The sequence below is a fragment of the Heterodontus francisci genome, chromosome 5 (assembly GCF_036365525.1).
Source record: "Heterodontus francisci isolate sHetFra1 chromosome 5, sHetFra1.hap1, whole genome shotgun sequence".
NCBI classification, from domain to species: Eukaryota; Metazoa; Chordata; class Chondrichthyes; order Heterodontiformes; family Heterodontidae; genus Heterodontus; species Heterodontus francisci.
This window is the reverse complement of record NC_090375.1, coordinates 123,119,143-123,144,122: the sequence shown is the minus strand read 5'-3', so window position 1 is coordinate 123,144,122 and position 24,980 is coordinate 123,119,143. Positions and strand designations below refer to the sequence as shown.

The following is a 24,980-nucleotide window of genomic DNA, read 5'->3' as shown; positions in this document are numbered from 1 at the left end:
AGAGACTGTGACTTCAAATTTCACCATGGCAGTTTTAAATTTGAATCCAGTTAAAATTAATAAATCTAGTATGACTAAAAATGACCATGAAGCTCTGGGATTGTTTTAAAAACTCAACTGGTTCACTAATGTCTGCAGTTTTGCTTTCAAATTAAAACCAAGCTGCTATTGAAAATTGAAGTTGTCATATAATGGTGTAAGTGAGCTTAAAGTATTTGCTCATGTTTTCTGAATTCAATTGTCTTTGATTAAACTGTCTATTTGCACACAATTCATGAAAATATTAATTGGCATCTAATATTTCTAACATTTCACGGGCATACAAGGTTACAGATTCCATTCCCTCCCTGACCACTGCCTTGGGCTGAACCAGAATGTTTGTAACTTGGTGTCCTACTTGACTGTGAGCTGAACTTCCAACCCCATATTCTCTTCATCATGAAGACTGGTTAGTTCCACCACCTATTTCTGTCCTGCCTTAGTTTATCTGCTGCTGAATAAATTCATCCATGCATCTGTTACTTCCAAACTCAACTATTTCAATGCTGATTTGGAAGGCCTCCCATCTTCCATAGAATTATAGAATGGTTACAGCTCAGAGGGAGGCTATTTGGCCTGTCAAGTCCTTGCCAGCTTTCTACAAGAGCAACTCACCTGGTCTCGCTATCCCGCCTTTTCCCTGTAGCCCTGCAAACTTTTTCTCTTCAGATAATTATCCAATTCTCTTTTGAAGACCTCAATTGAATCTGCATCCACTACAGTCTCGGGATCCCAGATCCTAACCCTTCACTGTGTTTATAAAAAAAAGTCTCAGTCATTAACATATATTAAGAAAAACAGGGTTCCTAACACTGACCCCTGGGGAACCCCACTACTTCCCTTCAGTCCGAAAAACAACCATTCACAACTACTCTCGGTTTGCTGTCACTCAGCCAATTTCATATGCATGCTGCCACTGCCCCTTTTATTCCACAGGTTGTAACTTTGCTGACATACCTGTCACATGGCACTTTATCAAATGCCTTTTGGAAGTCCATGTTCACCACATCAACCTTCTCTGTTACCTCATCAGAAAGTTAGTTAAACACAATTTGCCCTCAACAAATCCATGCTGGCTTTCTTTAATTAATCCACATTTGTCCAAGTGACTGTTAATGTTGTTCTGAATTATTGTCTCTAAAAGCTTTTCCAACACTGAGGTTAAAGTGACTGGCCTGTAGTTTCTGGACTTATCCTTATATCCATTTTTTAAACAAGGATTGGAAGATTAAGGCTAGCGTCTCCACAATTTCCTCCCCTCAGTATCCTTGGATGGACCTAATCCAGTCCGGATGCCTTATCAACTTTAAGTACAGCCAGCCTATCTAATATCAATTTTTAGCTCATCGAGTGTCTTAACTAACTGCTTTCACTGACTTGGGCAGCATTTTCTTCCTTGGTAAAGACAGATGCAAAGTACTCATTTAGCTTGCACTCATTCAAAACTCTGCTGCCATACCACGACCTGCTTGCCCAGCTGACCTGCATTTGCTGCTTCGCATCCTAGTGTTCAATTTCCTCTCTGGTCTTGCTGTTCCTTATCTTTGTAACCTCTTTCAGCAGTACAACTGTGAAGTAATACTATTTAATTTTGTAAGTTTCTTTTACGATTTATGATATTAGTTTTGCTTCTGTCAAAAGGGGTCACTTTTGTAAGCTGTTTTTGATGACGCTGGAGCAAACCAGTGTCTGCTTATGGCACTATTAAGAAAGACCTCTGTTCTCTGCCGAATGGAACACCTGTCAGCCGGTTGCTAGGAGACTGCGCGAGGCACAACGGCGGTTATGGAAGGTGCGCGAGGGCCGGTATAACGGCCCGGCTCGCACACAACGATGGAAGCGCTGAGCGCGAGGGAGTGCGCTCGGTGCCTTTGCGCCCATAATCTGTCTATTGATCTTTTAACATAAATGAGGACGCTAAATGTCGTGGTTGGATGCGGACGACGATGATGAAGAGGACGACGACTACCAGCTCCTGGAAGAGGTTTCTGACTATCGGCGTCGCGGACCAACAGTTCCGCCCCGACGTGTGTTTAAAGTTGGGGGCCTGGCGCCGGCCCTTTCACCCTTGCAGCTTGGCCTGGGCTCAGACCTCAGTCCTGAAGCTGGGCTTCAGCCTCCAACTAGACCCAAAGCCAGGCCATCACGGGACATCGACAAAAGAACGCAAGAACGAGAGGAAATGTCCGAAGTGGAAGAGTTACGAAAGTAAGTGCGGAGAGATTTCCTCTTTATGGTTTAAGAAATGTGGGATGGAGCGTCCTTACCATTGTGCACCGGCGGTCGGCTTCTGTCTTACCATTGCGCCCACGGAGGCCAGGGGCAGAATGACTTGTCCAACGGAATACTGATTGCCCTTCCAAGTGGCTATTCTTTTTGTATGGATCCAAGCACTGAGTGTTGACAGGTTATTTGATGTGGTGCTCGATCTTGTCCTGCTGTGAATGCTGCTTTTCTCATTATGGGACAATAGGTAAGATTTTCATGGGGACAGGAATGTAAATGTATCATCAGCATAACCTGGGAAATTTATATTATTTAAATTAATTTATATTCTTTAAAATAAATGCCAGCAAAGCTCTGTAGCCCTACCAAATTGAGATTCATGGTGGCCAACCAAGCAACTAGTAGGAGGAGGTGAAGGCTCCATGAATATTTCCATTTCTAATCTTAGCGTACAGGATCTAAGTATAAGAAATGAACATTAAAAACATATGAAAAGATGGACAGGAAAAGGGCATCGGATACATAAGCATCACAACTCCCAGTATACCCTCCTATTTATAGTCATGTAATTTTCTTGATGAGAGAACAAAATAGATTTTTAAAGAACAATAGACTAATTGAGGGGGAAAATTCTGGGATACTCCTTTGATCCCCAGAGGTGGCCAAAACAAGTCCCAGGAGGTCATAGTGAGCAAGAGGTACATAGCTGATATAACTCCAGTACAAAGGTTTGGTGATGTATTGGCTGCAATAAAGAACTTGACCAGCCTCCTCTTTGAATTGTTGCAGCGAATCCGTACCCACGACATGGATCGGTAACTTGTTCCAAGTGGCGACAACCCTCTGTATAAAGAAAAACCTTCGGACCTCTAACCTGGGCGTGCGGTTGCATAGTTCATATGGCGGGCCCTTCATTTTCCATAACCTATCTGGTTCACATAATCTGTCTACAGAGACGATCTAGTCCCTTTTAATCATTTTAAACACTTAAATCTCCTAGAAGTTTTTAAAGAGTGAAAAGGCTCTTAAAATCTCGAAGCCTATTGTGGTAACTAAGGGCTTTTACATGAGGGATGGCTACGTAGAACTACATTGAATATACAGCACAGAAACAGGCTATCTGGCTCAATTAGTCTGTGCCGGTGTTTATACGCCACACAAATCTCCTCCCATTGCATCTACCTCATCTTAGCCGTTCAGCATATCTTTTTATTCCTTTTTCTCCCATGTACTTATCTGTTTCTTTGTGAAAGCATCTGAACTATTTGCCTTAACCACTTCTGTTGCTAGCGAGTTCCACATTGTAATCACTCTGAGTGAAGAAATTTCTCCTTATTTCCCTGGTGGAGTTATTAGTAACCATCTTGCATTTATGGCCCCTAATTTTAAATTCTCAGACAAGTGGAAGTGTTCTCAGGAAATCTACCCTGTTCAGGACATCCGTAATTTTAAGAACCTCGAACAGATCTCCTAAGTCTTGTATAAATAAAGACCCATAATGTACAATCTTTCCCGATAGCTGTAATCTCTCAATTCTGGTATTATCCTTGTAAATGTTTTATTTTTGTTTTCTGCAGTGCTTCAATTATCTGAAAGACCAGAACTCTGCACAATACTCTTAAGTGTGATCATTTTAGTGGTCCTCCTTTGAACCTTTCCTACGGCCTTTATATCACCAACCATATGAGGGGACCAAAACTCAACACTCCGTTTCATTTGCGGCCTAATTCAAGCCTTATAGAAGGATGCTATATATATTTTTTTAAAGTTTTATACTAAATTGTCCTCACCAGACATCTTAGTACTCTATTCGCTTTCTCAATAGTCTTGTGGCCGTGTACTTTCAGAGATTTGTACTATAATGCCCCAGTGCTTTTCCTGCTCAAAAGACTTCAATTCTGTACTGAATGTGGCAATTCTGTACTGAATGTGGCATATACATGCTTGGCATTAGCCCTACACACACACTTGACATTGCACTCGTCTACATTAAATGGCAGACCCATCATATCTGTCTAAGTTTATTTTTCATCAAGACCCCATCAAGGGTTCTAACACAAGCAGATCTTCATGATATCTGCAAACCTGCAGGCAATGCCCACGACACCACTGTCTGATCATTAATGTAGATCAGGAAGCGCAGCAGTCCCATCACAGATCCCTGTGGATCTCCACTGGTGACTGGTCTCCACACAGAACCCCTTTCATTACTAACAACCTCTACCTGCAAGAACCAATCAATTCCCTAGCCAATCCAGGATTTGCATTCCTGTCCCTCCTATCTTGTTGTGCACCATTTTGTGAAAAACCTTCTGAAAGTCCAAATAAATAATGTCGACAGGGCTATCTTCATCTACTAACCTAGTTACCTCCTTAAAAAATTCAACTAAGTTGGTAAGACATAACTTTCTTTTCTGGAAACCATGCTGGGGTCTCTAATAATGCCTATGTCCAGGTAATCCATACAGATTATCTCTACTCTCTTCTAACAACTTTTCAATAACTAAAGTTAAGCTAATGGTCCTATATTTTCCTCATTCTGACATGTTGTCCTTTTTAAATATCTGTGGGAAAGAGCCCACTCTCTAATGAACTATTAAATATGTAAACCAGGGATTCACTTAACACATCTCCCATTTCTTTGTGCATCCTAGGGTGACTGCTGGCAAGGCTAGCAGCCCTATCAGATTTGAGATCTAAAGTGAAGAGTTTGCAAACATCTTCAGCCAGAATGCCGAGTGGATGATTCTACTTGGCCGCCTCCAGCAGTCATCACCATCATGGCTGCCAGCGTCCAAGTCAATTTAGTTCACTACATGTGACATTAAGAATCAGCTGAGTGTACTAGATGCACCAAAGGCTCTGGGCCTGACAGTAGCTTGGCTGTGGTGATGACAACCTACGTACCAGAGCTAGCGCTGCCCTATTTGAGCTGTTCGAGTATAGCTATGACATTGGCATTTGCTTCACAATATGGAAAATTACCCATGTATGTCCTAACAAAAAAGGAGAAATCTAACCCTTCCAATTTCCATCCTGTGGGCCTCCTTAAAGTCATGAGTAAAGTGATGGAATGAGTCATCGCTAGTGCCTTCAAGCAACACTTGCTCATTGATAATCTGCTCACTGATGCTCATTTTCAGTTCCACCAGAAGTACTCTGCCCCAGACCTTAACACAGCATTAATCCAAATTTTGACACGAGCTGTATGCGAAATGATAGATGAGAATAGCTGCCTTCAACATCAAGGAGCTCTGGCAAAACTGAGTTCAGTAGGATTCAAAAGGAAAGCTCCCGACTGATGGAAAGAAAGATAAATATGGCTATTGGAGGAATAGTATAGAAAGTGCAGGGGTGAAATTAAAAAGGAAGTTAGGAAAGCAAAGAGAGGACATGAAAAAATATTGGCAGGTGAAATCAAGGAAAACCCAAAGGTGTTTTATAAAAATATATAAAGAGCAAGAGAATACCTCAGGAAAGGAAATTAGAAACCAAAATCTTGTGTGGAGGCAGAAGACATGGGCATGGTTCTTTATGAATACTTTGCGTCTGCCTTCACAAAAGAGGGGGACGATGCAGACATTGTAGATAAGGAGGACGAGTGTGAAATATTGGTGGCATAAATATAGTGAGAGAGGACATATTAGGGGTTTATCATCTTTGAAAGTGGATAAGTTGCCAGGCCCGGATGAAGTCTATCGGATTCTATCATCAGAAAAAGCAGAAAAATAAAAATAAAGGCAAACATAAGAAAAAAGGAAGCAAATCATCCACTACCAGCTGTGATTCTGAAACTGAGAAGACAAAGGAGACTCACAGCAAAAATAAATATTTGAAGAGGTAGGAGGACATATCATCAGACAGTAAAATCAGTTCCAAAGAGCAAATGGAAATTTTAATAGAAACAAGGGAGGAAGTAGTGGAGGCTCCGACCCTGATTTTCCTATGTTCTCCGGTTACAGGTGATGCACTGGAGAACTGCTAACATGATACTTTTGTTAAAAAGGAAAGAAGGGCTAGACTGAGTAATTACAGACTAGCCTACCTAACCTTGGTGGTGGGCAAATTATTGGAAAAAGTTCTGAGGGACAGTATAAATTGTCATTTTAAAAAGGCACAAATTAATCAAGGACAGTCAGCATGGATTTGTTAAGGGAAGGTTGTGCCTGACTAACTTGATGAATTTTTTGAAGAGGTAACAAGGGGGGTTAATGAGGGTAGTATGTTTGATGTGGTCTACATGGATTTTAACAAGACTTTGACAAGGTGACATGTGGCAGACTGGTAAGAAAAGTAAGAATCAGTGGGATCCAAGGGCAAGTGGCAAGTTGGATCCAAAATTAGCTCAGTGGCAGGAAATGAAGGTTAATAGTCGACGGTTGTTTTTGTGACAGGAAGGCTATTTGCACTGGGATTCTGCAGGGCTCAGTACGAGGTCTGTTGCTTTTTGTGGTGTATATCAATGGTTTAGACTTAAATGTAGGGGGCATGATTAAGAAGCTTACCGTTGACATAAAAATTGGCTGTGTGGTTGATAGTGAGAAAGAAAGCTGTACCTAACACAAGAATTAGGAGCAAAAGTAGGCCATTCAGCCCCTTGAGCCTGCTCCGCCATTTGATAAGATCATGGCTGATTTGATTGTGGCCTCGACTCCTTTCCTGTCTACCCGCCCATAACTCTTGACTCCCTTGTCGATCAAAATTCTATATAACTCAGCCTTGAATATATTCAATGACCCAAGCCTCCACTGCTCTCTGGGGAAGAGAATTCCACAAACAACCCACTGAAAGAGAAACATTTCTCCTCATCTCAGTCTTAAATGGGAGACCCCTAATTTTTAAACTGTCCCCTAATTCTAGTCTGCTTAACAAGGGGAAACATCCTCTCAGCATTCACCCTGTCAGGATCTTATATGTTTCAGTACGAGCACACCTCGTTCTTCTAAACTCCAATGGATCTCGGCCCAACCTGCTCAATCTTTCCTCATAAGATAACCCCTTTATCCCAAGAATCAGTGGAGTGAACCTTCTCTGAACTGCTAATGAAATTATATCCTTTCTTAAGTAAGGAGACCAAAACTGTACACAGTACTCCAGATGCGGTCTAACTAAGGCCCTGTATAGCTGTGGCAACACTTTCCAACTTTTACACTCGATTCCCCTTGCAATAAATGTCAACATTCCATTGCCTTCCCAATCACTTGCTGTACCTGCATACTAACTTTTTGTAATTCATGTACCAGGACGCCCAGATCCCTCTATACCATAGAGTTCTTCACTCTCTCTCCATTCAAATAACATACTGCTTTTCTATTCTTCCTGCCAAAGTGGACAAGTTCACATTTCCCACATACTCCCATCTGCCAAATTTTTGCCCACTCACTTAACCTATCTAAATCCCTTTGTAGACTCTTTATGCCTTCTTGAAAGCTTTCGATCTTTGGGTCATCAGCAAGTTTAGCTACCATACATTCAGTCCCTTCATCCAAGTCATTGATATAAATTGTAGACTGCCGGAAGGCATCAATGTTCGGGACTGGACAGATGAGCAGAAAAGTGGCAAACTAATTCAGTTCAGAGAACTGAAAAGCCTGCCGGACTAATCCTCGACATGGCCTGAAGAGAACTGCTCCAAAAAGATCCCAGTGACAGCCATCTACGAGTATCTGGACGCCAGACTAAAAGGGACAGTGGAGAACATTGTATATCTTGTCCTTTTTTCCTTTAAGAATTAAGTATTTGGCCAAAGTTTTTTTTTTGTCTGTTTGTAAAGAGATCTCTGCAAAGAAAACTTCTTTTGTTTTTCTTTAACCGGTGTGTCTGTGCGCGTGTGTTGGGTTAATTTGGAAGGGAACTTTCATATTTTAACCTGTGTGTTAATGCTTTATATTTTTATTCAATAAAGTCTTGTTTTATAATTTAATAATTTTGTTTATTAAAGAAACCTGATTGGTGAATTTTATTCTGAAATAAAAAGAGTATATAATTGGCCGTATCGGTAACTGGGTAAAACCTTTTAAATATATGTTGTGTCCTGTGGAGAAGTGGAACTAGCGAAAGACAGTGCACTCCTCCAGCCTCAGTTGTAACAATTGGAATTGAGGGTTAGGCAGCTATAAGTTAGGAGTGTCAACAAAATGGGGGAATTTGGGCAACATTCCTTTTAGTAAGATTGTGAAAGAATTGTGGAATAGATTACCAAAAGCGTAGTGGAAAAGAAAACAATGGCAGGTTTTTAAAAAAAAATGACTGGATGAATTTCTATTGCGAAGGGGAATACTGGATGATGACTATGGAAGAGTAGGCTCGATGGTCTTCTCCTGCCCAAAACATTACTGTTACTATGTCGCACTTAAATTTCTCAGAGCAGATTGTCCTCTTTGCCACAATGGCAGTGGATCTTTTGGCATATCCAAAGACTCTAATATCAATGACCCCGGGCACCAACATGACACTGTAATCTTTTCCACCCCTTTTTCCCCAATGCCCCCAAATTTTACCATCACTATCCCAATGCTTCTATGCCCCAAGGCAAACACCCCAGTACCCATCTCCCACTGCTTTCACATCCCAAAAATACCACATTCAGGGTGAATTTTACCGGGCCCCTGATGTCAGGGGTCATGGCTGGGGGCCTGGAAAATACCTCTGGGAGAGGTCCGCTACGGGCCTCGGCACTGGGAAGGCCCCGTCCCATATTACTGGCAGCGGCATTACAATTTACATATGTTAAAATATTATAATTAATGAATTAATCACTTATCTGCTGACGCTGGCCTTTCCGCTGCGATATTCCAGTTGGTTGTCGACAATCCTGCACCTTTATATTTGAGGCAGAACACTGGTTGGGAGAGGGGAGCAGGTATGTTTTCAGGGCGGAGTGGGGGGTAGTGGGGATTCTATTGTGATTTGGTGGAGAGGATGGTGGGAAGGGATTGAAGGTAAAAGGTTATAAATTTTGGGGGGGTGGTGGGGAAGGTCGGGATAGTAAGGTAATTTATTTGGGGGGGGGGAAGGGCAATGTATAAATTGTTCAGTCATTAGGAGGGAGGGACGGGGAAAGAAACCTTTCTTAAATTTTTCACTTTAATTTTATAGGTCCTGTAACTTTAAAAAATTTAAATTTAACTGAAGGGCAGGAAGCCCTTTAAAAATGGCGCTGGCACAGTGGCGCCAGACGCTGTGCTGGGGACAGAGCGCCTGCCCCCTCCCATGTCATCGGGCGGGGGTCTGTGGAAATGAGCTGCCATGCTAAATACTGTGACGGCTCCACAGAGTAAATCTTGTGTGTGCACCCAGCCGTTTTTGCTTAGCGGCGAGCTGGAAAAATTCAGCCTTCCGAGTTTGCAAGACACCTTCTCTATTCCTGAATCCAGTGCTCCCTTCCTACCTCAATGTTCCCAGACACTTTGACTACTTTGAGATTGGGGCCAGTTCTGAGACAATGGTAGCCTGTACAGAAAGGGTGGACTTGATCTGAATAAGGCTGGGACCAATGCTGTTGCTGGGAGAGTAACTAGTGCTATGGGGGAGGACCAAAACGTGATCAAGAAAAAGGGATAAAAAGTGTCAGAAAGAGAAGATAAAAACAGGCAACTTAAAAAAAAACTAATCAAAAGGTTTAAAATAAAATTGGCAAACAGAATAAGTCAAGTTTGAGTTATATGTAGATAAATTCATAAAGTAATGTGAATAAAATTGTTGAGCAAGAAGTACAAATTGCTATGCATGGTATGATATACAGCAATAGCATTGTTACAACCAGGTGAGAAGGGGTCTAGGGATTCCCTCTCAGCCTTTGCCTGGTTTAACCGTAACAGGGTTTGTTGCCGTTAAGTCCTGCAATTCGTTGGGGCCCAGTGCACGCTTCAACTTGTTTTGATGTCAGAGTCTTTTCTCTCTTCTGTGTGTCCGGTGACTTTGGAGAAAGTGAGAGGCCACCAGGAGAGAGGCTTTCTTGCTCCAACTTCAGTTGCAAGCTGCCATCTGTTCTTTTCTTTGTGGCACAATTCTACTCCAAGTTGGCCAGCAGGTCAGTCATGTGACTAACTGTCTTAACCATTCCTGCATTTGTGGATTGTATTCTCCTCTTCTCCTTTAAACCGAAGAAAGCCTATTTATGCTCATTTCTTTGCCTTATAATTGAAAGCTGTGAACAAGGATTCACAAAAGGGGAGCTCAAAACACAGTGTGTTTAAAAATAAAATCCGGTTACAATAAGGCCAGGTGAAGACAGCAAAAGACCCCTAGACACCTTTCTCACCTGGTCGTAACAGGTTCAATATAAAAACTAAAAGGAGCAGGAAACAGTCGACGATGAGTGTATTGGGGAGGGGGTATGGGGTCAGGGATTGGGACTTGGGGTGGGGAAATAGAGTGACGGGGTTGGGATTCAAGGAAGGGTGACTGAACTAGAGTTCTGCGATGGGGCCTCAGGGGAGAGGGAGAGGCCTTGTGTTTGAGGGAGATTGAGGCTTGAGTGGTAGGGCAAGAGAGGGAGACTGTAAGGGCTCTTATAACATATGCTTCACCATGTGGCTATTGAGGCAGTGACTGGAGCATCATTTAAAAGGGAATGAGATAAGCATGAAAAGGAGGACTATAACTTGATTTGAGGGTTAGTGTTTCAAAAGAGAGTTCCAGCACTGGCACAAGTCACCAGGGGCCTAACAGCCTCCTTGTGTGCTGCCATATCTGTCATTCTGTGAAAGATCGCCAGTTATTGAGTCTGAATGCAGGGAGTAGTTTTGAAAGTTTAGTGCTGAGCTGAATTTAGGACGATATGTACTGAGAAAACTGACCCAAACACCAAGCGTCCTTTTTTGTTTAATCTCTGTTTGGTTTAGGTTGGTCTAGGTGGGCTGGTTTTGACAAGTGAAGTCCGAGATCATGTTCTAATATAAATTGGAGGAAGAAACAGCGTAAAGTGCAAAGAGAAGAATAATTCCTTGAGAACTTCAGTATGTTTGCAGCCCAATGAGGAAAGAAGCAGTGCTGGATCTAGTTCTGGGGAACCAAGTGGGGGCCAATGGAGCATTTTTCAGCATGATAGCACATGAACAGTGATCCCAATATCATTAGGTTTAGAGCAGTTATGGAAATGGACAAGGGTCAATCAAAGTTGAAAATAGCCTACTGGAAGAGGGCTCATTTCAGTGAGTTGAAAAGGTGGCCCAGGTGAATTGTAGACAAACCTTAGGAGGTAAAACAATAAATGAGCATTGGGAAACCTTAAAAGAGGAGACAGTTCAGATATAAACTAGGCACATTTCTAAGAGAGGAAAAGGAAGGCCATCCAAAGCTGGAGTTCCCTGGATGATTAAACCTGCGAAACAATAAAAGGAGGCTTGTGATAAATGTCATGTTCATAATACAGTAGCGAATTAAGATGAGTGCAGAGGAAAACTGAAAAAGGAAATTAGAGGAGTAAAGAAAATGTATGAGAATAGATTAGTGGGCAACATAAAAGGGAATAAAGAATAAAAGGAAAGTGAAAGGAAAGATGGGGCCCATTTAAAGGCAATTCGGGATCTCTTGTGGAGGCATAGTACTAATTGAGTATGTTTTGGATCCACCCATGATTACAGATACCTCCTAGACATTCAGTATTCCTTGAACTGCTGTTTTTGCCGCATCCTGAGATCCATGTTCAATGCCATGCGTCGCCATGTGCACGTCCTCGACCTCCCTTCAGTAGCACCATCACTATCGATCAAAGCTGTCCTGGTCCACAATTGCATTTCATGCTTCGCCTTATCTGGCGTTTTAATAAAAAACGTATTTTCTTCCTTTCAGGTGTGAAGGTTCGCAAGCTTCAACAACTCATGGGTACCAACACCCTTCTGGATCCTTTTTCTCCTTCACTTTTGCTGACCTCATCCCTTCTTCCAATTATATCCTGTGTATTTATTTATATGGCACTGAAACAGGCCCTTTGGCTCACCGAGTCTGTACCGACCATCAACCGCCCATTTATACCAATCCTACGCTAATCCCATATTCCTACCATATCCCCTATATTCCCCTACCACCTACCTATACTAGGGGCAATTTATAATTGCCAATTTACCTATCAACCGGCAAGTCTTTGGCTGTGGGAGGAAACCGGAGCACCTGGCGAAAACCCACACGGTCACAGGGAGAACTTGCAAACTCCGCACAGGCAGTACCCAGAATTGAACCCAGGTCGCTGGAGCTGTGAGGCTGCGGTGCTAACCACTGCGCCACCCATGATACCCTTCAGTGAAATAATGGACAAAGTTGATGAAGGCTGTGCAGTTGTGTATATTGGCTTTCAAAAGGTGTTTGATAATGTGCCATATATTGACTTGTTAGCAAAATTGAAGCACATGGGATTGGAGAGGTAGTGGCACCCTGAAAATGAAACTGGCTGAGACAGAGAGCAAGGAGCAGTAGTGAATGGTGGTTTTTCAGACTTGGGAGATAAATATACACTGGTGTTCCCCCAGAGATCAGGATTGGGACCACTGATCTTTTAGAAGCAGATTAATGACCTGGACTTCAGTATAGAAGGCATCATTTTATAGTTTATGGATGACAAAAAGCTTGGAAATGCAGGATATAGTGGGGAAGATAGTAGCAGACTCTTGTAGTTACAGGATGTCCATCAGCAGGTTACAAGATTACTACCAGTTACAGGTAGGATATCAGGATGTTGCACCTAGTCTGCATGCAACTGTAGTAATATCAGCTGGATGTCAACTTGAGCATTCAATGACAGTCCTCCGGTGTCCACTTGCTGGGACTGTCTGGAGCGGGGTTAGAATTCTACACCACTTAACTTAGGCAGGAAAGCTAGCTATAAGCCAAAGTCTCGCACCTGGGAATGTGGGTAATTTTAAAGAGAATTGTAAATGACTTCAAGAGGATATTAATTACTAAATTGGGCAGGTAGCTGTCACATTAAATTTAATGTGGAGAACTTATGAGTATTTATCGATCAGAAGGGATTCTTCTCCATCAGTGTTCAGCTGGTAGGTGACCAATAGAAAGTATGTCTGTGCAAAATATTCTGGAAGCTGCTATGGTTCCTTCATTTTGCGACAGTCCCATCTCCCATAGGTGTTTGCATCACCACACAGTGCAAGTAGGTGGCTCTTTGGAGATGAGGGCTACCTTCTGAGAGCCTGGAGTGGCTCATGACATCTGTGAGGAACCCTACACCGATGCAGAGGGAAAGCATAAGAAGAGCCACATGACCATAAGGGCAATCATTGTAGAAGTCATTGGGTTGCTAAAGATGCAATTCAGATGCCTGGAGGAATCTGAGGACAGTACGCCTTCAGTATGCACCAGCAAGGATGCCAAGAATAGTAGTAGTCTGCCATGCCTTGAACACATGGCGCTGCAGGAGGAGGAAGGTGCTGACCACTCAGCATCCTCCGATGAGTAGGAGCCTGATGTAGCCAGGGTGCTTTCAGTCCCCCACCTTGCTCACAGAGAAACCCATGATGGGTTCATACAGGAGTAGAGTCGTACAGCATAGAAACAGGCCCTTCAGCCCACTGCATCCATGACGACCATAATGCCTATCTATACTAATCCCACCTGTCTGCATTAATTCCATATGCCTTGCTCATTCAAGTACCTGTCCAGATGCCTCTTAAATGTTGCTACTGTTCCTGCCTCCACCACCTCCTCCGGCAGCTCATTCCAGATACCCACTATTCTTTGTGTGAAAAATTTACCCCTTTGATCCCCTTTAAACCTCCTCCCTCTCACCTTAAATCTGTGCCCTCTAGCTTTAGTCACCCCTACCATGGGAAACAGACTCTGGCTATCTACCCTGTCTATGCCTCTCATAATTTTATATACCTCTATCATGTCCCCTCTCAGCCGCCTTCGCTCCAAGGAAAACAGACCCAGCCTATCCAATCTCTCTTTATAACTCATGCCGTCCAAACCAGACAACATCCTTGTGAATCTTTTTTGCACCCTCTCTAGCTTAATCACATCTTTCCTGCAGTGCGGCGACCAGAACTGCACACAGTACTCCAAATGCGGCCTAACCATGACGTTATGTGTAACATGACGTCCCAACTCTTGTACTCAATGCCTCGGCTGATGAAGGCAAGCATGCCATACACCTTTTTCACCACCCTGTCTACCTGTGTTGCCACTTTCAGGGAACTATGTACTTGCACCCCAAGGTCTCTCTGCTCAACAACATTCCCCAGGGCCCTGCCATTCACTGTATATGTCCTGCCCTGGTTTAACTTCCCAAAATGAATCACTTCACACTTGTCTGCGTTAAATTCCATTTGCCAATCCCTTGCCCACTTTCCCAGGTTATCTATATCCTGTTATAACCATAGACAACCTTCTTCACTGTCCACTATACCACCAATTTTGGTGTCATCTGCAAACTTACTAATCATGCCCACTACGTTCACATCCGTCATTAATATATATAACAAACAACAGAGGGCCCAGCACCGATCCCTGCGGCACACCACTGGTCACCGGCCTCCAATCTGAAAACCAACCCTCCACTACCACCCTCTCTCACCAAGGCAATTTTGCTAGCTCACCCTGGATCCCATGTGTTCGAACCTTCTGGACCAGCCTACCATGCGGGACCTTGTCAAAGGCCTTGCTATAGTCCCTGTAGACAATGTCCATCGCCCTGCCCTCGTCAATCCTCTTGGTCACCTCCTCGAAAAACTCAATCTAATTTGTGAGACATGATTTCCCATGCACAAAGCCATGCTGACTATCCCTAATCAGACCATGCCTTTCCAAATGCATATAAATCCTCTCTCTCAGAATCCCTTCCAATAACTTTCCCACCACTGATGTAAGGCTCACTGGCCTGTAGTTCCCTGGCTTATCCCTGCTGCCCTTCCTAAATAAAGGCACAACATTAGCTATCCTCCAGTCTTCTGGTACCTCACCTGTGGCTAACGATGATACAAAAATCTCTGCCAGGGCCCCAGCAATCTCCTCCCTTGCTTCCAATAGCATCCTAAGATGCACCTGGTCAGGCCCTGGGGATTTATCCACCTTAATGCGCTTCAAAACTTCCAACACCTCCTCCTTTGTAATGTTGATATTCTCCAGGATATCGCTGTTCCCTCCCTTGAGCTCATTAGCTTCCATGACCTTCTCCACAGTAAATACTGACGAGAAATATTCATTTAAGTCCTCGCCCATTTCCCACACATAGATTGCCACAGTGATCCTTAAGGGGACCTACTCTCTCCCTAGCTACCCTTTTACTCAATATACTTATAGAATCTTTTAGGATTCTCCTTTATCTTATCCGCCAGGGAACTCACATGGACCCTTTTCGCCCTCCTAATTTCCTTCTTAAATGTACTCCTACATCCCCTATACTCCTCGAGGGACTCACTTGATCCCAGCTGCCTATACCTGACATATGCCTCCTTCTTTGTCCTGACCAGACCCTCAATATCCCTCGTCAACCAAGGTTCCTTAAACTTGCCAGCCTTGCCCTTCCATCTAATAGGAACATGCTGGCCCTGTACTCTTCCTATCTCACTTTTAAAAGCCTCCCACTTGCCAGACGTCCCTTTACCTGTAAACAGCCTTTCCCATTCAACTTTTAAGAGTTCCTGTCTGATGCCATTGAAATTAGCCTTCCCCCAATTTAGGACTTCAACCTGAGGACCAGTCCTATCCTTTTCCATAACCATCTTGAAGCTAATAGAGTTATGGTCACTGGTCCCAAAGTGCTCTCCCACTGACACATCAACCACCTGCCCAGCCTTATTTCCTAAGAGGAGGTCGAGTGTAGCCCCTTCTCTGGTAGGACCATCCACATACTGCTTCAGAAAACTATCCTGGACACACTTAACAAATTCTTCCCCATCTGATCCCTTAGCACTAAGGCAGTCCCAGTCAATATTAGGGAAGTTAAAATTACAACCTACAATTACAACCCGATAATTCCTACACCTATCTGTAATTTCCCTACATATACGCTCCTCCACTTCCCTCTGACTATTGGGGGGCCTATAGTATAATCCCATCAAAGTGATCACCCCTTTCTTATTTCTAAGTTCTACCCATATGGCCTCGCTGGACATTCCACCCGGGATATCCTCTCTAAGCACTGCTGTGATGTCCTCCCTAATCAATAGTGCAACTCCCCCTCCTCTCTTACCTCCACCTCTGTCATGCCAGAAGGATCGGTTCCCCGGAACATTGAGCTGCCAGTCCTGCCCATCCCTCAACCATGTTTCCGTAATAGCTATAATATCACAATCCCATGTACCGATCCATGCTCTGAGTTCATCTGCCTTACCTGTAAGGTTTCTCGCATTAAAGTAAATGCAGTTTAGCCTATCAGACCTTCCACGTTCCCTGTCCTGCCCGGCTTGTCTACTGGACTTGCTTGCTTTAACCTCTACATTTGCCTCAACTATCTCATCGGAGAGACTACTACTTTGGGTCCCACCCCCCTGCAAGACTAGTTTAAACCCTCCCGAGTAGTACTAGCAAACCTCCCCGCAAGGATATTGGTCCCCTTCCAGTTTAGATGCAACCCGTCCTTCTTGTACAGGTCATCTCTGCACCAGAAGAGATCCCAATGATTCAAGTAGCTGAAGCCCTCCCGCCTACACCAGCTATTCAGCCACGCATTCATTTGCCTTATCCTCCTATTCCTACCCTCACTAGCACATGTCACAGGAAGTAATCCTGAGATTACAACCCTAGAGGTCCTGCTTTTTAACCTTCTGCCTAACTCCCTATATTCACTTTGCAGGACCTCATCTCTCTTCCTGCCTATGTCGTTAGTACCAATATGGACCACGACCTCTGGCTGCTCACCCTCCCATTTCAGAATGTCCTGTAGCCACTCCGAGACATCCTTGACCCTAGCACCAGGGAGGCAACATACCATCCTGGAGTCTCATTTGTGGCCACAGAAACGCCTATCTGCACTCCTTACGATAGAATCCCCTATCACTATAGCTCTTCCAACCCTTTTCCTCCCCTGCTGTGCAGCAGAGCCCTCCGTGGTGCCACAAACTTGGCTGTTGCTGCTGTCCCCTGAGAGGTCATTCCCTCCCCCCCCGCCAACAGTATCCAAAGCGGTATATCTGTTTGAGAGGGGGATGGCCATAGGGGACTCCTGCACTTTCAAAACTCCGGCACGCTGGAAGAGCTCTGACTGCTCTCTCACAGGTCTGCTCCGCTCCGCTCCCGGAAGGTAAGAGACTGGGCCTCGATCCTCGGGATCGATTTATAGGCTCAGCAGTCGACATTCCCCCCACAGGTCCGCTCCCAGAAGGTAAGAGTATGCTTCAGAATTAGAATTAGAACATTACAGCGCAGTACAGGCCCTTCGGCCCTCGATGTTGCGCCGACCTGTGAAACCATCTGACCTACACTATTCCATTTTCATCCATGTGACTATCCAATGTCCACTTAAATGCCCTTAAAGTTGGCGAGTCTACTACTGCTGCAGGCAGGGCGTTCCACGCCCTTACTACTCTCTGAGTAAAGAAACTACCTCTCACATCTGTCCTATATCTATCACCCCTCAACTTGAAGCTATGTCCCCTCATGTTTGCCATCACCATCCGAGGAAAAAGACCCTCACTATCCACCCTATCTAACCCTCTGATTATCTTATATGTCTCTATTAAGTCACCTCTCCTCCTCCTTCTCTCCAACGAAAACAACCTCAAGTCCCTCAGCCTTTCCTCGTAAGACCTTCCCTCCATACCAGGCAACATCCTAGTAAATCTCCTCTGCACCCTTTCCATAGCTTCCACATCCTTCCTATAATGCGGTGACCAGAACTGCACGCAATACTCCAGGTGCGGTCTCACCAGAGTTTTGTACAGCTGCAGCATGACCTCGTGGCTCCGAAACTCGACCCCCCTACTAATAAAAGCTAACACACCATATGCCTTCTTAACAGGCCTATTAACCTGGTTAGCAACCTTCAGGGATTTATGCACCTGGACACCAAGATCTCTCTGTTCATCTACACTACCAAGAATCTTCCCATTAGCCCAGTACTCTGCATTCCTGTTACTCCTTCCAAAGTGAATCACCTCACACTTTTCCGCATTAAACTCCATTTGCCATCTCTCAGCCCAGCTCTGCAGCCTATCTATGTCTCTGTGTACCCTACAACATCCTTCGGCACTATCCACAACTCCACCGACCTTAGTGTCATCTGCAAATTTACTAACCCACCCTTCTACACCCTCTTCCAGGTCATTTATAAAAATGACAAACAGCAGTGGCCCCAAAACAGATCCTTGCGGTACACCACTAGTAACTAAACTCCAGGATGAACATTTGCCATCAACCACCACCCTCTGTCTTCTTTCAGCTAGCCAATTTCTGATCCAAAGCTCTAAATCGCCTTCAACCCCATACTTCCGTATTTTCTGCAATAGCCTACCGTGGGGAACCTTATCAAACGCCTTACTGAAATCCATATACACCACATCCACTGCTTTACCCTCATCCACCTGTTTGGTCACCTTCTCGAAAAACTCAATAAGGTTTGTGAGGCACGACCTACCCGTCACAAAACCGTGCTGACTATCTCTAATGTACTTATTCTTTTCAAGATGATTATAAATCCTGTCTCTTATAACCTTTTCCAACATTTTACCCACAACCGAAGTAAGGCTCACAGGTCTATAATTACCAGGGCTGTCTCTACTCCCCTTCTTGAACAAGGGGACAACATTTGCAATCCTCCAGTCTTCCGGCACTATTCCTGTCGACAATGACGACATAAAGATCAAGGACAAAGGCTCTGCAATCTCCTCCCTAGCTTCCCAGAGAATCCTAGGATAAATCCCATCTGGCCCAGGGGACTTATCTATTTTCACACTTTCCAAAATTGCTAACACCTCCTCCTTGTGAACCTCAATCCCATCTAGCCTCGTAGCCTGAATCTCAGTATTCTCAACAACATTTTCTTTCTCTACTGTAAATACTGACGCAAAATATTCATTTAACACTTCCCCTATCTCCTCTGATTCCACACACAACTTCCCACTACTATCCTTGATTGGCCCTAATCTAACTCTAGTCATTCTTTTATTCCTGATATACCTATAGAAAGCCTTAGGGTTTTCCCTGATCCTATCCACCAATGACTTCTCGTGTCCTCTCCTTGCTCTTCTTAACCTGATTGTGTAAATTTCCAAATGGCACTCCAATAAATCCTCGGTCCCCTTCCCAATACAAATCCTTCCCGATACAAATCATTCCCACAGTCATAAATCCTTCCATCACATTCACACCCTTTGTCTTCCACTCTGGTAGAATTATTCTCCTGAAGGCTAATGACCATTTGGAATTCTGGATGCAACAATGGAGATAACCAGACAACGGAGAGTTCAAATAAAGTGCTTGATGCATTGAAATTTCCAGTGATATAACAACATTGACATTGTTATAGACACCCAAGTGAATCCCATCGTGCAACTAAGAAGTCTTCCTCTTCTGCTTTCTGTTCATACGTGATGCTACCCTTGTGCCTGCATCAGAGCTAGAGGTAGGCTGCTTGTTCCCCTGTGCCTTCAGCTGAGATGCTTGTGGGGGACATTCTCTGGGATTTAGAGCCTGAGGGCCCCGTCAAAGACTGCCCCACCTACACAGGTGCATGGGCAGACTCTGTCATCGGGACAGAAGGCAGTGTGGGAGGGGATTGGGGGGGGTGGTTGCATGGGATGAGGAGTGCGAGTGCCTTGAGATGCGTTCCTACTTCCATGTGCCCTTTCCCCTCTCATGGCCCACCTGCACTTTGCTGCACTTCAGTGAGGTTTTGAACACCCAAGGTGAGGCTTTCCTCCACCCTATTTAAAGCGGCAGAAAGAGTGTGCAGGCCATTGGTGAGGACAAGCATGCACTTGGTTGCTTGGCGCATCTGGTTCTCCATACAGGTGGCCATTCTTTCCGTGGAGGTGGAAATCGGTAGAAATGCCTGAGATGTTATGGTAGAGACATCTCCTCCGATCTCTCTCCAGGGCTGTGCATTACCTCTGGAAATGTTGACAGAGCCACACACTTTTCCTGTTGCAATTCTAGAAGTGGATGACCACCAAGGCTCAGCATCCATGTCCAGCTGAGCAGAGCTTGGAGTGTCCTGTGTTCTCCAGGATCTCTCCACTTCTGTCCCTGTCTTGAGCACTTGCATCTGCTCACGGGTGTTGTGTCCTCATCAAGTCACAAGCTAGTTATGTCTATTGGAGTCCCCACTGAGGTGTGTGCTTCTGTGCTGGTGGAAGGTGCACATGAGTTCTGTGATGGTGCTCCCTCAGAATGTGTGCCCTCCTATGAGAACTCCTTTGCCTCCTCCCACTCTTCTCAGTCAGTCTTGAAAGATTTGTGGGAGATGAAAGACATGCCTGTTTTGCGCGCGTCGCTGGTCGCTTCCTCTCTTCTGCGGGAAACAACATTTGTCTTTGGGCCCTCATCCTGGGGTATGGGGTGGTCAGCTATCTCTCATCTCACTTCCATTGCTTTGCTTCCAGACTGTGGGCAATGAAAATGTGAATTAGAACTGACATGTGGGAAGGGTTCAAAGTCTACGTTGTACAGATCTTGATAGTTTAGTTAGTGGTGAAAGCAATTCAACATGAGTAACTGTTATGTGCCAAGTGGTAGTCTGATTTCTCATGCTGTCATCAGGTTTGTGGGAGACCCCCATCTCTCCATTGCCTTTGCCCATGGACTCTGCCACCCTGCCAATCTTCAATGCTGCTGCCACCTCCACTGTGGTCAGGGTGGCTACGACTGCAGGGCCACCCTCAGTTCTCTGCTTCTCCCTTGCTCTCTTCTCCAAGGAGAGAAAGCAGAGAGTTGTGAGTTTGAGAAATGGAATGTGTGGAGAGGATAGAATGACAACATTTGTGGAGGGCGACTGCAAGGATTGGGTGCAAGATGGCACTAAGATGAGGGTGAGTGTAAGTGTTGTGTGTTGTAAAAACCCATCTGGTTCACTGATGTCCTTTAGGGAAGGAAATCTGCCGTCCTTACCTGTATGGCTTACATGTGACTCCAGTACCACAGCAATGTGGTTGACTCTTGATGAGATGAGCACTTGAAACGTCATAGCATACAAGGCTACGGGCCAAGTGTTGGAAAATGGGATTAGGATAGTTAGGTGCTTGAAGGCCAGCACAGACACGATGGGCTGAAGGGCCTGTTTCTGTGCTGTATAACTCTATGACTCTGAAATGGCCTAGCAAGCCACTCACTTGTACCAAACTGCTACAGAAAAGTCGACTAAGAACAACAAATCCAGACAGACCATCTGGCATCGACCTAGGCACTGGAAATGACAATGGCACAGCCTGCAAACTCTTCCTCATGAACATCTGGGGACCTGTGTCGCATAGACTAGTCGAGCAACAGCCTGACAGTCATACTCACTGAATCATCCCTTACTGCCAAAGTCCCAGACTTCTCCATCACCATCCCTGGGTATGTCCTGTCTCACCGTCAGGAAAGACTCACCAGAGGTAGCAGCACAGTGGTGTACAGTCAGGAGGAAGTTGCCCTGGGAGTCCTCAACATTGACTCTGGACCCCATGTTGATTATCACCTACTGCCCTTCCTCAGCTGATGAATCAGTACTCCTCCATGTTGAACACCACTTGGAAGAAGTACTGAGGATCGCAAGGGAAGAGAATGTACACTGGGTGGGGGACTTGAATGCTTGGTAGCACCACAACTGACTGAGCTGGCCGGGTCCTGAAGGACACAGCTGCCAGATTGGGCTGCAGCAGGTGGTGAAGGAACCAACAAGAGGTAAAAACCTGCTTGACCTTGTTCATGTGCATAGATTTTTCAAGGTGGTAAGACATATTGAGAGAGTAGTTGGTAAAGCATATGGGATCTTGGACTTCATAAATAGAGGTATTGAGTACAAAAGCAGTGAAGTTATGCTGAAACTTTATAAAGCTGTGGTTAGGTCACAACCAGAGTCTTGTGTCCAGTTCTGGTCACTGCATTTTAGGAAGGATGTGAGGGTCCTTGAGAGGGTGCAGAGGAAATTTACCAGAATGGTTCCAGGGATGAGGGATTTTAGCTACAAGGTTAGGTTGGACATGGTGGGGTTGTTCTCCTTGGAGCGGTGGAGATTGAGGGGAGATTTGAAGAGGTGTACAAGATTATGACAGGTTTAGATAGGGTAGACAAAGAAAAGTTGTTCCCATAGCTGATAGTACAAGGACGAGGGGACACAGATTTAAGGTTTTGGGGAAGAAATGTGGAAGGATATGAGGAAGAACTTTTTACGCAGCGAGTGGTAACGACTTGGAGCTCGCTGTCTACGAGGGTGGTGGAAGCGGAGACGATGAATGATTTTAAAAGGAAATTGGATGGGCAATTGAGGGAAATAAACTGACAGGGCTATGGGACTAGAGTGAATGAATGGGATTGATTGAATTGCTTTACAGAGAGACGGCATGGACTTGATGGGATGAATGGCCTCCTTCTGTGCTGTTATGACTCTATGACGTTACCAATCTACCTGTCACAGATGCATCTGTCCATGACAGTATTGGTAGGGGTGACCACTGCATAGTCCTGGTGAAGACAAAAACTTGATTTCACACTGAGGATACTGTCCTTTGTGTTTTGGGCATTAATACCATGCTAAAAGGGATCAATTCAGAACACAGCTAGCAGCTCAAAACTGGGCATCACTGAGATGTTGTGGACCAGCAGCAGCTGTGGAATTATATTCCACCACAATTTGTAAACTCATGGTCTGGCATATCCCCCACTCTATCATTAGCATCAAGCCAGGGGATCAACCCTGGTTCACTAAGGAGTGCGGGAGAGCATGCCAGGAGCAGCAGCAGGCATACCTAAGAATGAGGTGTCAACCTGGTGAAGCTACAACACAGGATTACATGCATGCTAAACAGCAAAAGCAGCATGTGATAGACAGAGCTAAGCAATTTCACAACGATCAGATCAGATCAATGCTCTACAATCCTGCCACATCCAGTCGTGAATGGCGGTGGATAATTAAGTAACTAACCAGAGCAGGAGGTTCCACAAAAATCCCGATCTTCAATGATGGGGGAGCCCAGCATGTCAGGGCAAAAGATAAGGCTGAAGCATTTGCAACCTTCAGCCAGACGTGCTGAGTGGATGATCCATCTTGGCCTCTTCCTGAGGTCCCCAGCATCACAGGTGCCAGTCTTCAACCAATTCGATTCGCTCCATATAATATCAGGAAATGACTGAAGGCACTTGATACAGCAAAGGCAGGGGCCCTGATAACATCTTAGCAGTAGTCTGAAGAACTATGCAGGACTAGCCGTGCCCCCAGCCAAGCTCTTCCAGTACAGGTATAATACTGGCATCTATCCAACAGTGCTGTATCTCTAATCTAATCTAATATGGAAAATTGTAATAAAACAAAAAGTTACAATGGCCAATTTACCTATCAACCTGCAAGTCTTTGGCTGTGGGAGGAAACCGGAGCACCTGGAGGAAACCCACACAGTCACAGGGAGAACTTGCAAACTCCGCACAGGCAGTACCCAGAACTGAACCCGGGTCGCTGGAGTTGTGAGGCTGCGGTGCTAACCACTGTGCCGCCCAGGTATTAGCCGAGGTATTAAATGAATATTTTGTATCTGTCTTCACCAAGTAAGAAGATGCTACCCAGGCCACGATGAAAGAGAAGGTAATTAATACACTAGAAGGTTTTAAAATTCATGATGAGGAGGTATTAGATAGGCTGTCTATACTTAAAGTTGATAAAGCACCAGGGCTGGGTGAGATGCATCCAAGGATACTGAAGAAAGTGAGCGTGGAAATTACAGAGGCACTGGCCATAATTTTCCAGTCTTTATTCGACTCGGGTGGTGCCAGAGAACTGGAGAATTGCAAATATTACAATCTTGTTCAAAAAATGATGTAAAGATAAGCACAGCAACTGCAGGCCAGTCAATTTAACTTTGGTGGTGGGGAGACTTCTAGAAACAATAATTCAGGACCAAATTAATAGTCACATGGACAAATGCGGGTTAATTAAAGAAAGTCAACACTAATTTGTTAAAGGAAAATCATGTTTAACTAACTTGCTGGAGCTTTTGAGGAGGTAACAGAGAGGGTTGATGAGGGCAATGCTGTTGATGTGGTGTACGTGGACTTACAAAAGGCATTTGATACAGTGCCACACAACAGACTTGTGAGCAAAGTTATAGCTCATGGAATAAAAGGGACAGTAGCAACATGGATACGAAATTGGCTGAGTGATAGGAAACAGAGAGCAGTGGTTAATGGATGTTTTTCAGGCTTGAGGAGGTTTGTAGTAGAGTTCCCCAGGGGTCTGTGTTGGGACCCTTGCTCTTCCTGATGTATATTAATGATTTGGTGTCCAGGGCACAGTTTCAAAATTTGCTGATGATATGAAAGTTGGAAGCATTGTGAACTATGAGGAGGATAGTGTAGAACTTCAAAATGACATAGACAAGTTGGTGGAATGGGCAGGCAAGTGGCAGCTGAAGTTCAATGCAGAGAGATGTGAAGTCATTCATTTCGGTAGGAAGAACATGGAGAGACAATGTAGAATAAAGGGTACAACTGTAAGGGAGTTGCAAGAATGGAGGGACCTAGGAGTATATGTGCATAAGGTATTGATGGTGGCAGGACAGGTTGAGAGAGTGGTTAATAAAGCATACAATATCCTCGGATTTATTAATAGGGGCATAGAGTGCAACAGGAGGGAG

The 24,980-nt window shown here is 44.5% G+C and overlaps 1 protein-coding gene across 5 annotated transcripts in view; it reads left to right on the top strand.

Annotated features, from left to right (window-relative positions):
- Positions 1-1,820: 1,820 nt before the first annotated feature.
- si:ch211-171b20.3 (uncharacterized) overlaps positions 1,821-24,980 on the top strand; it is a 307,602-nt gene continuing 284,442 nt past the window's right edge. For all 5 annotated transcript variants that reach the window (XM_068032044.1, XM_068032045.1, XM_068032046.1 and 2 more), the window contains exon 1: positions 1,821-2,247. In XM_068032044.1, the coding sequence (XP_067888145.1) occupies positions 1,961-2,247 (287 nt within the window). In that variant the 5' untranslated portion in view covers positions 1,821-1,960. The remainder of the gene's footprint in view (positions 2,248-24,980) is intronic.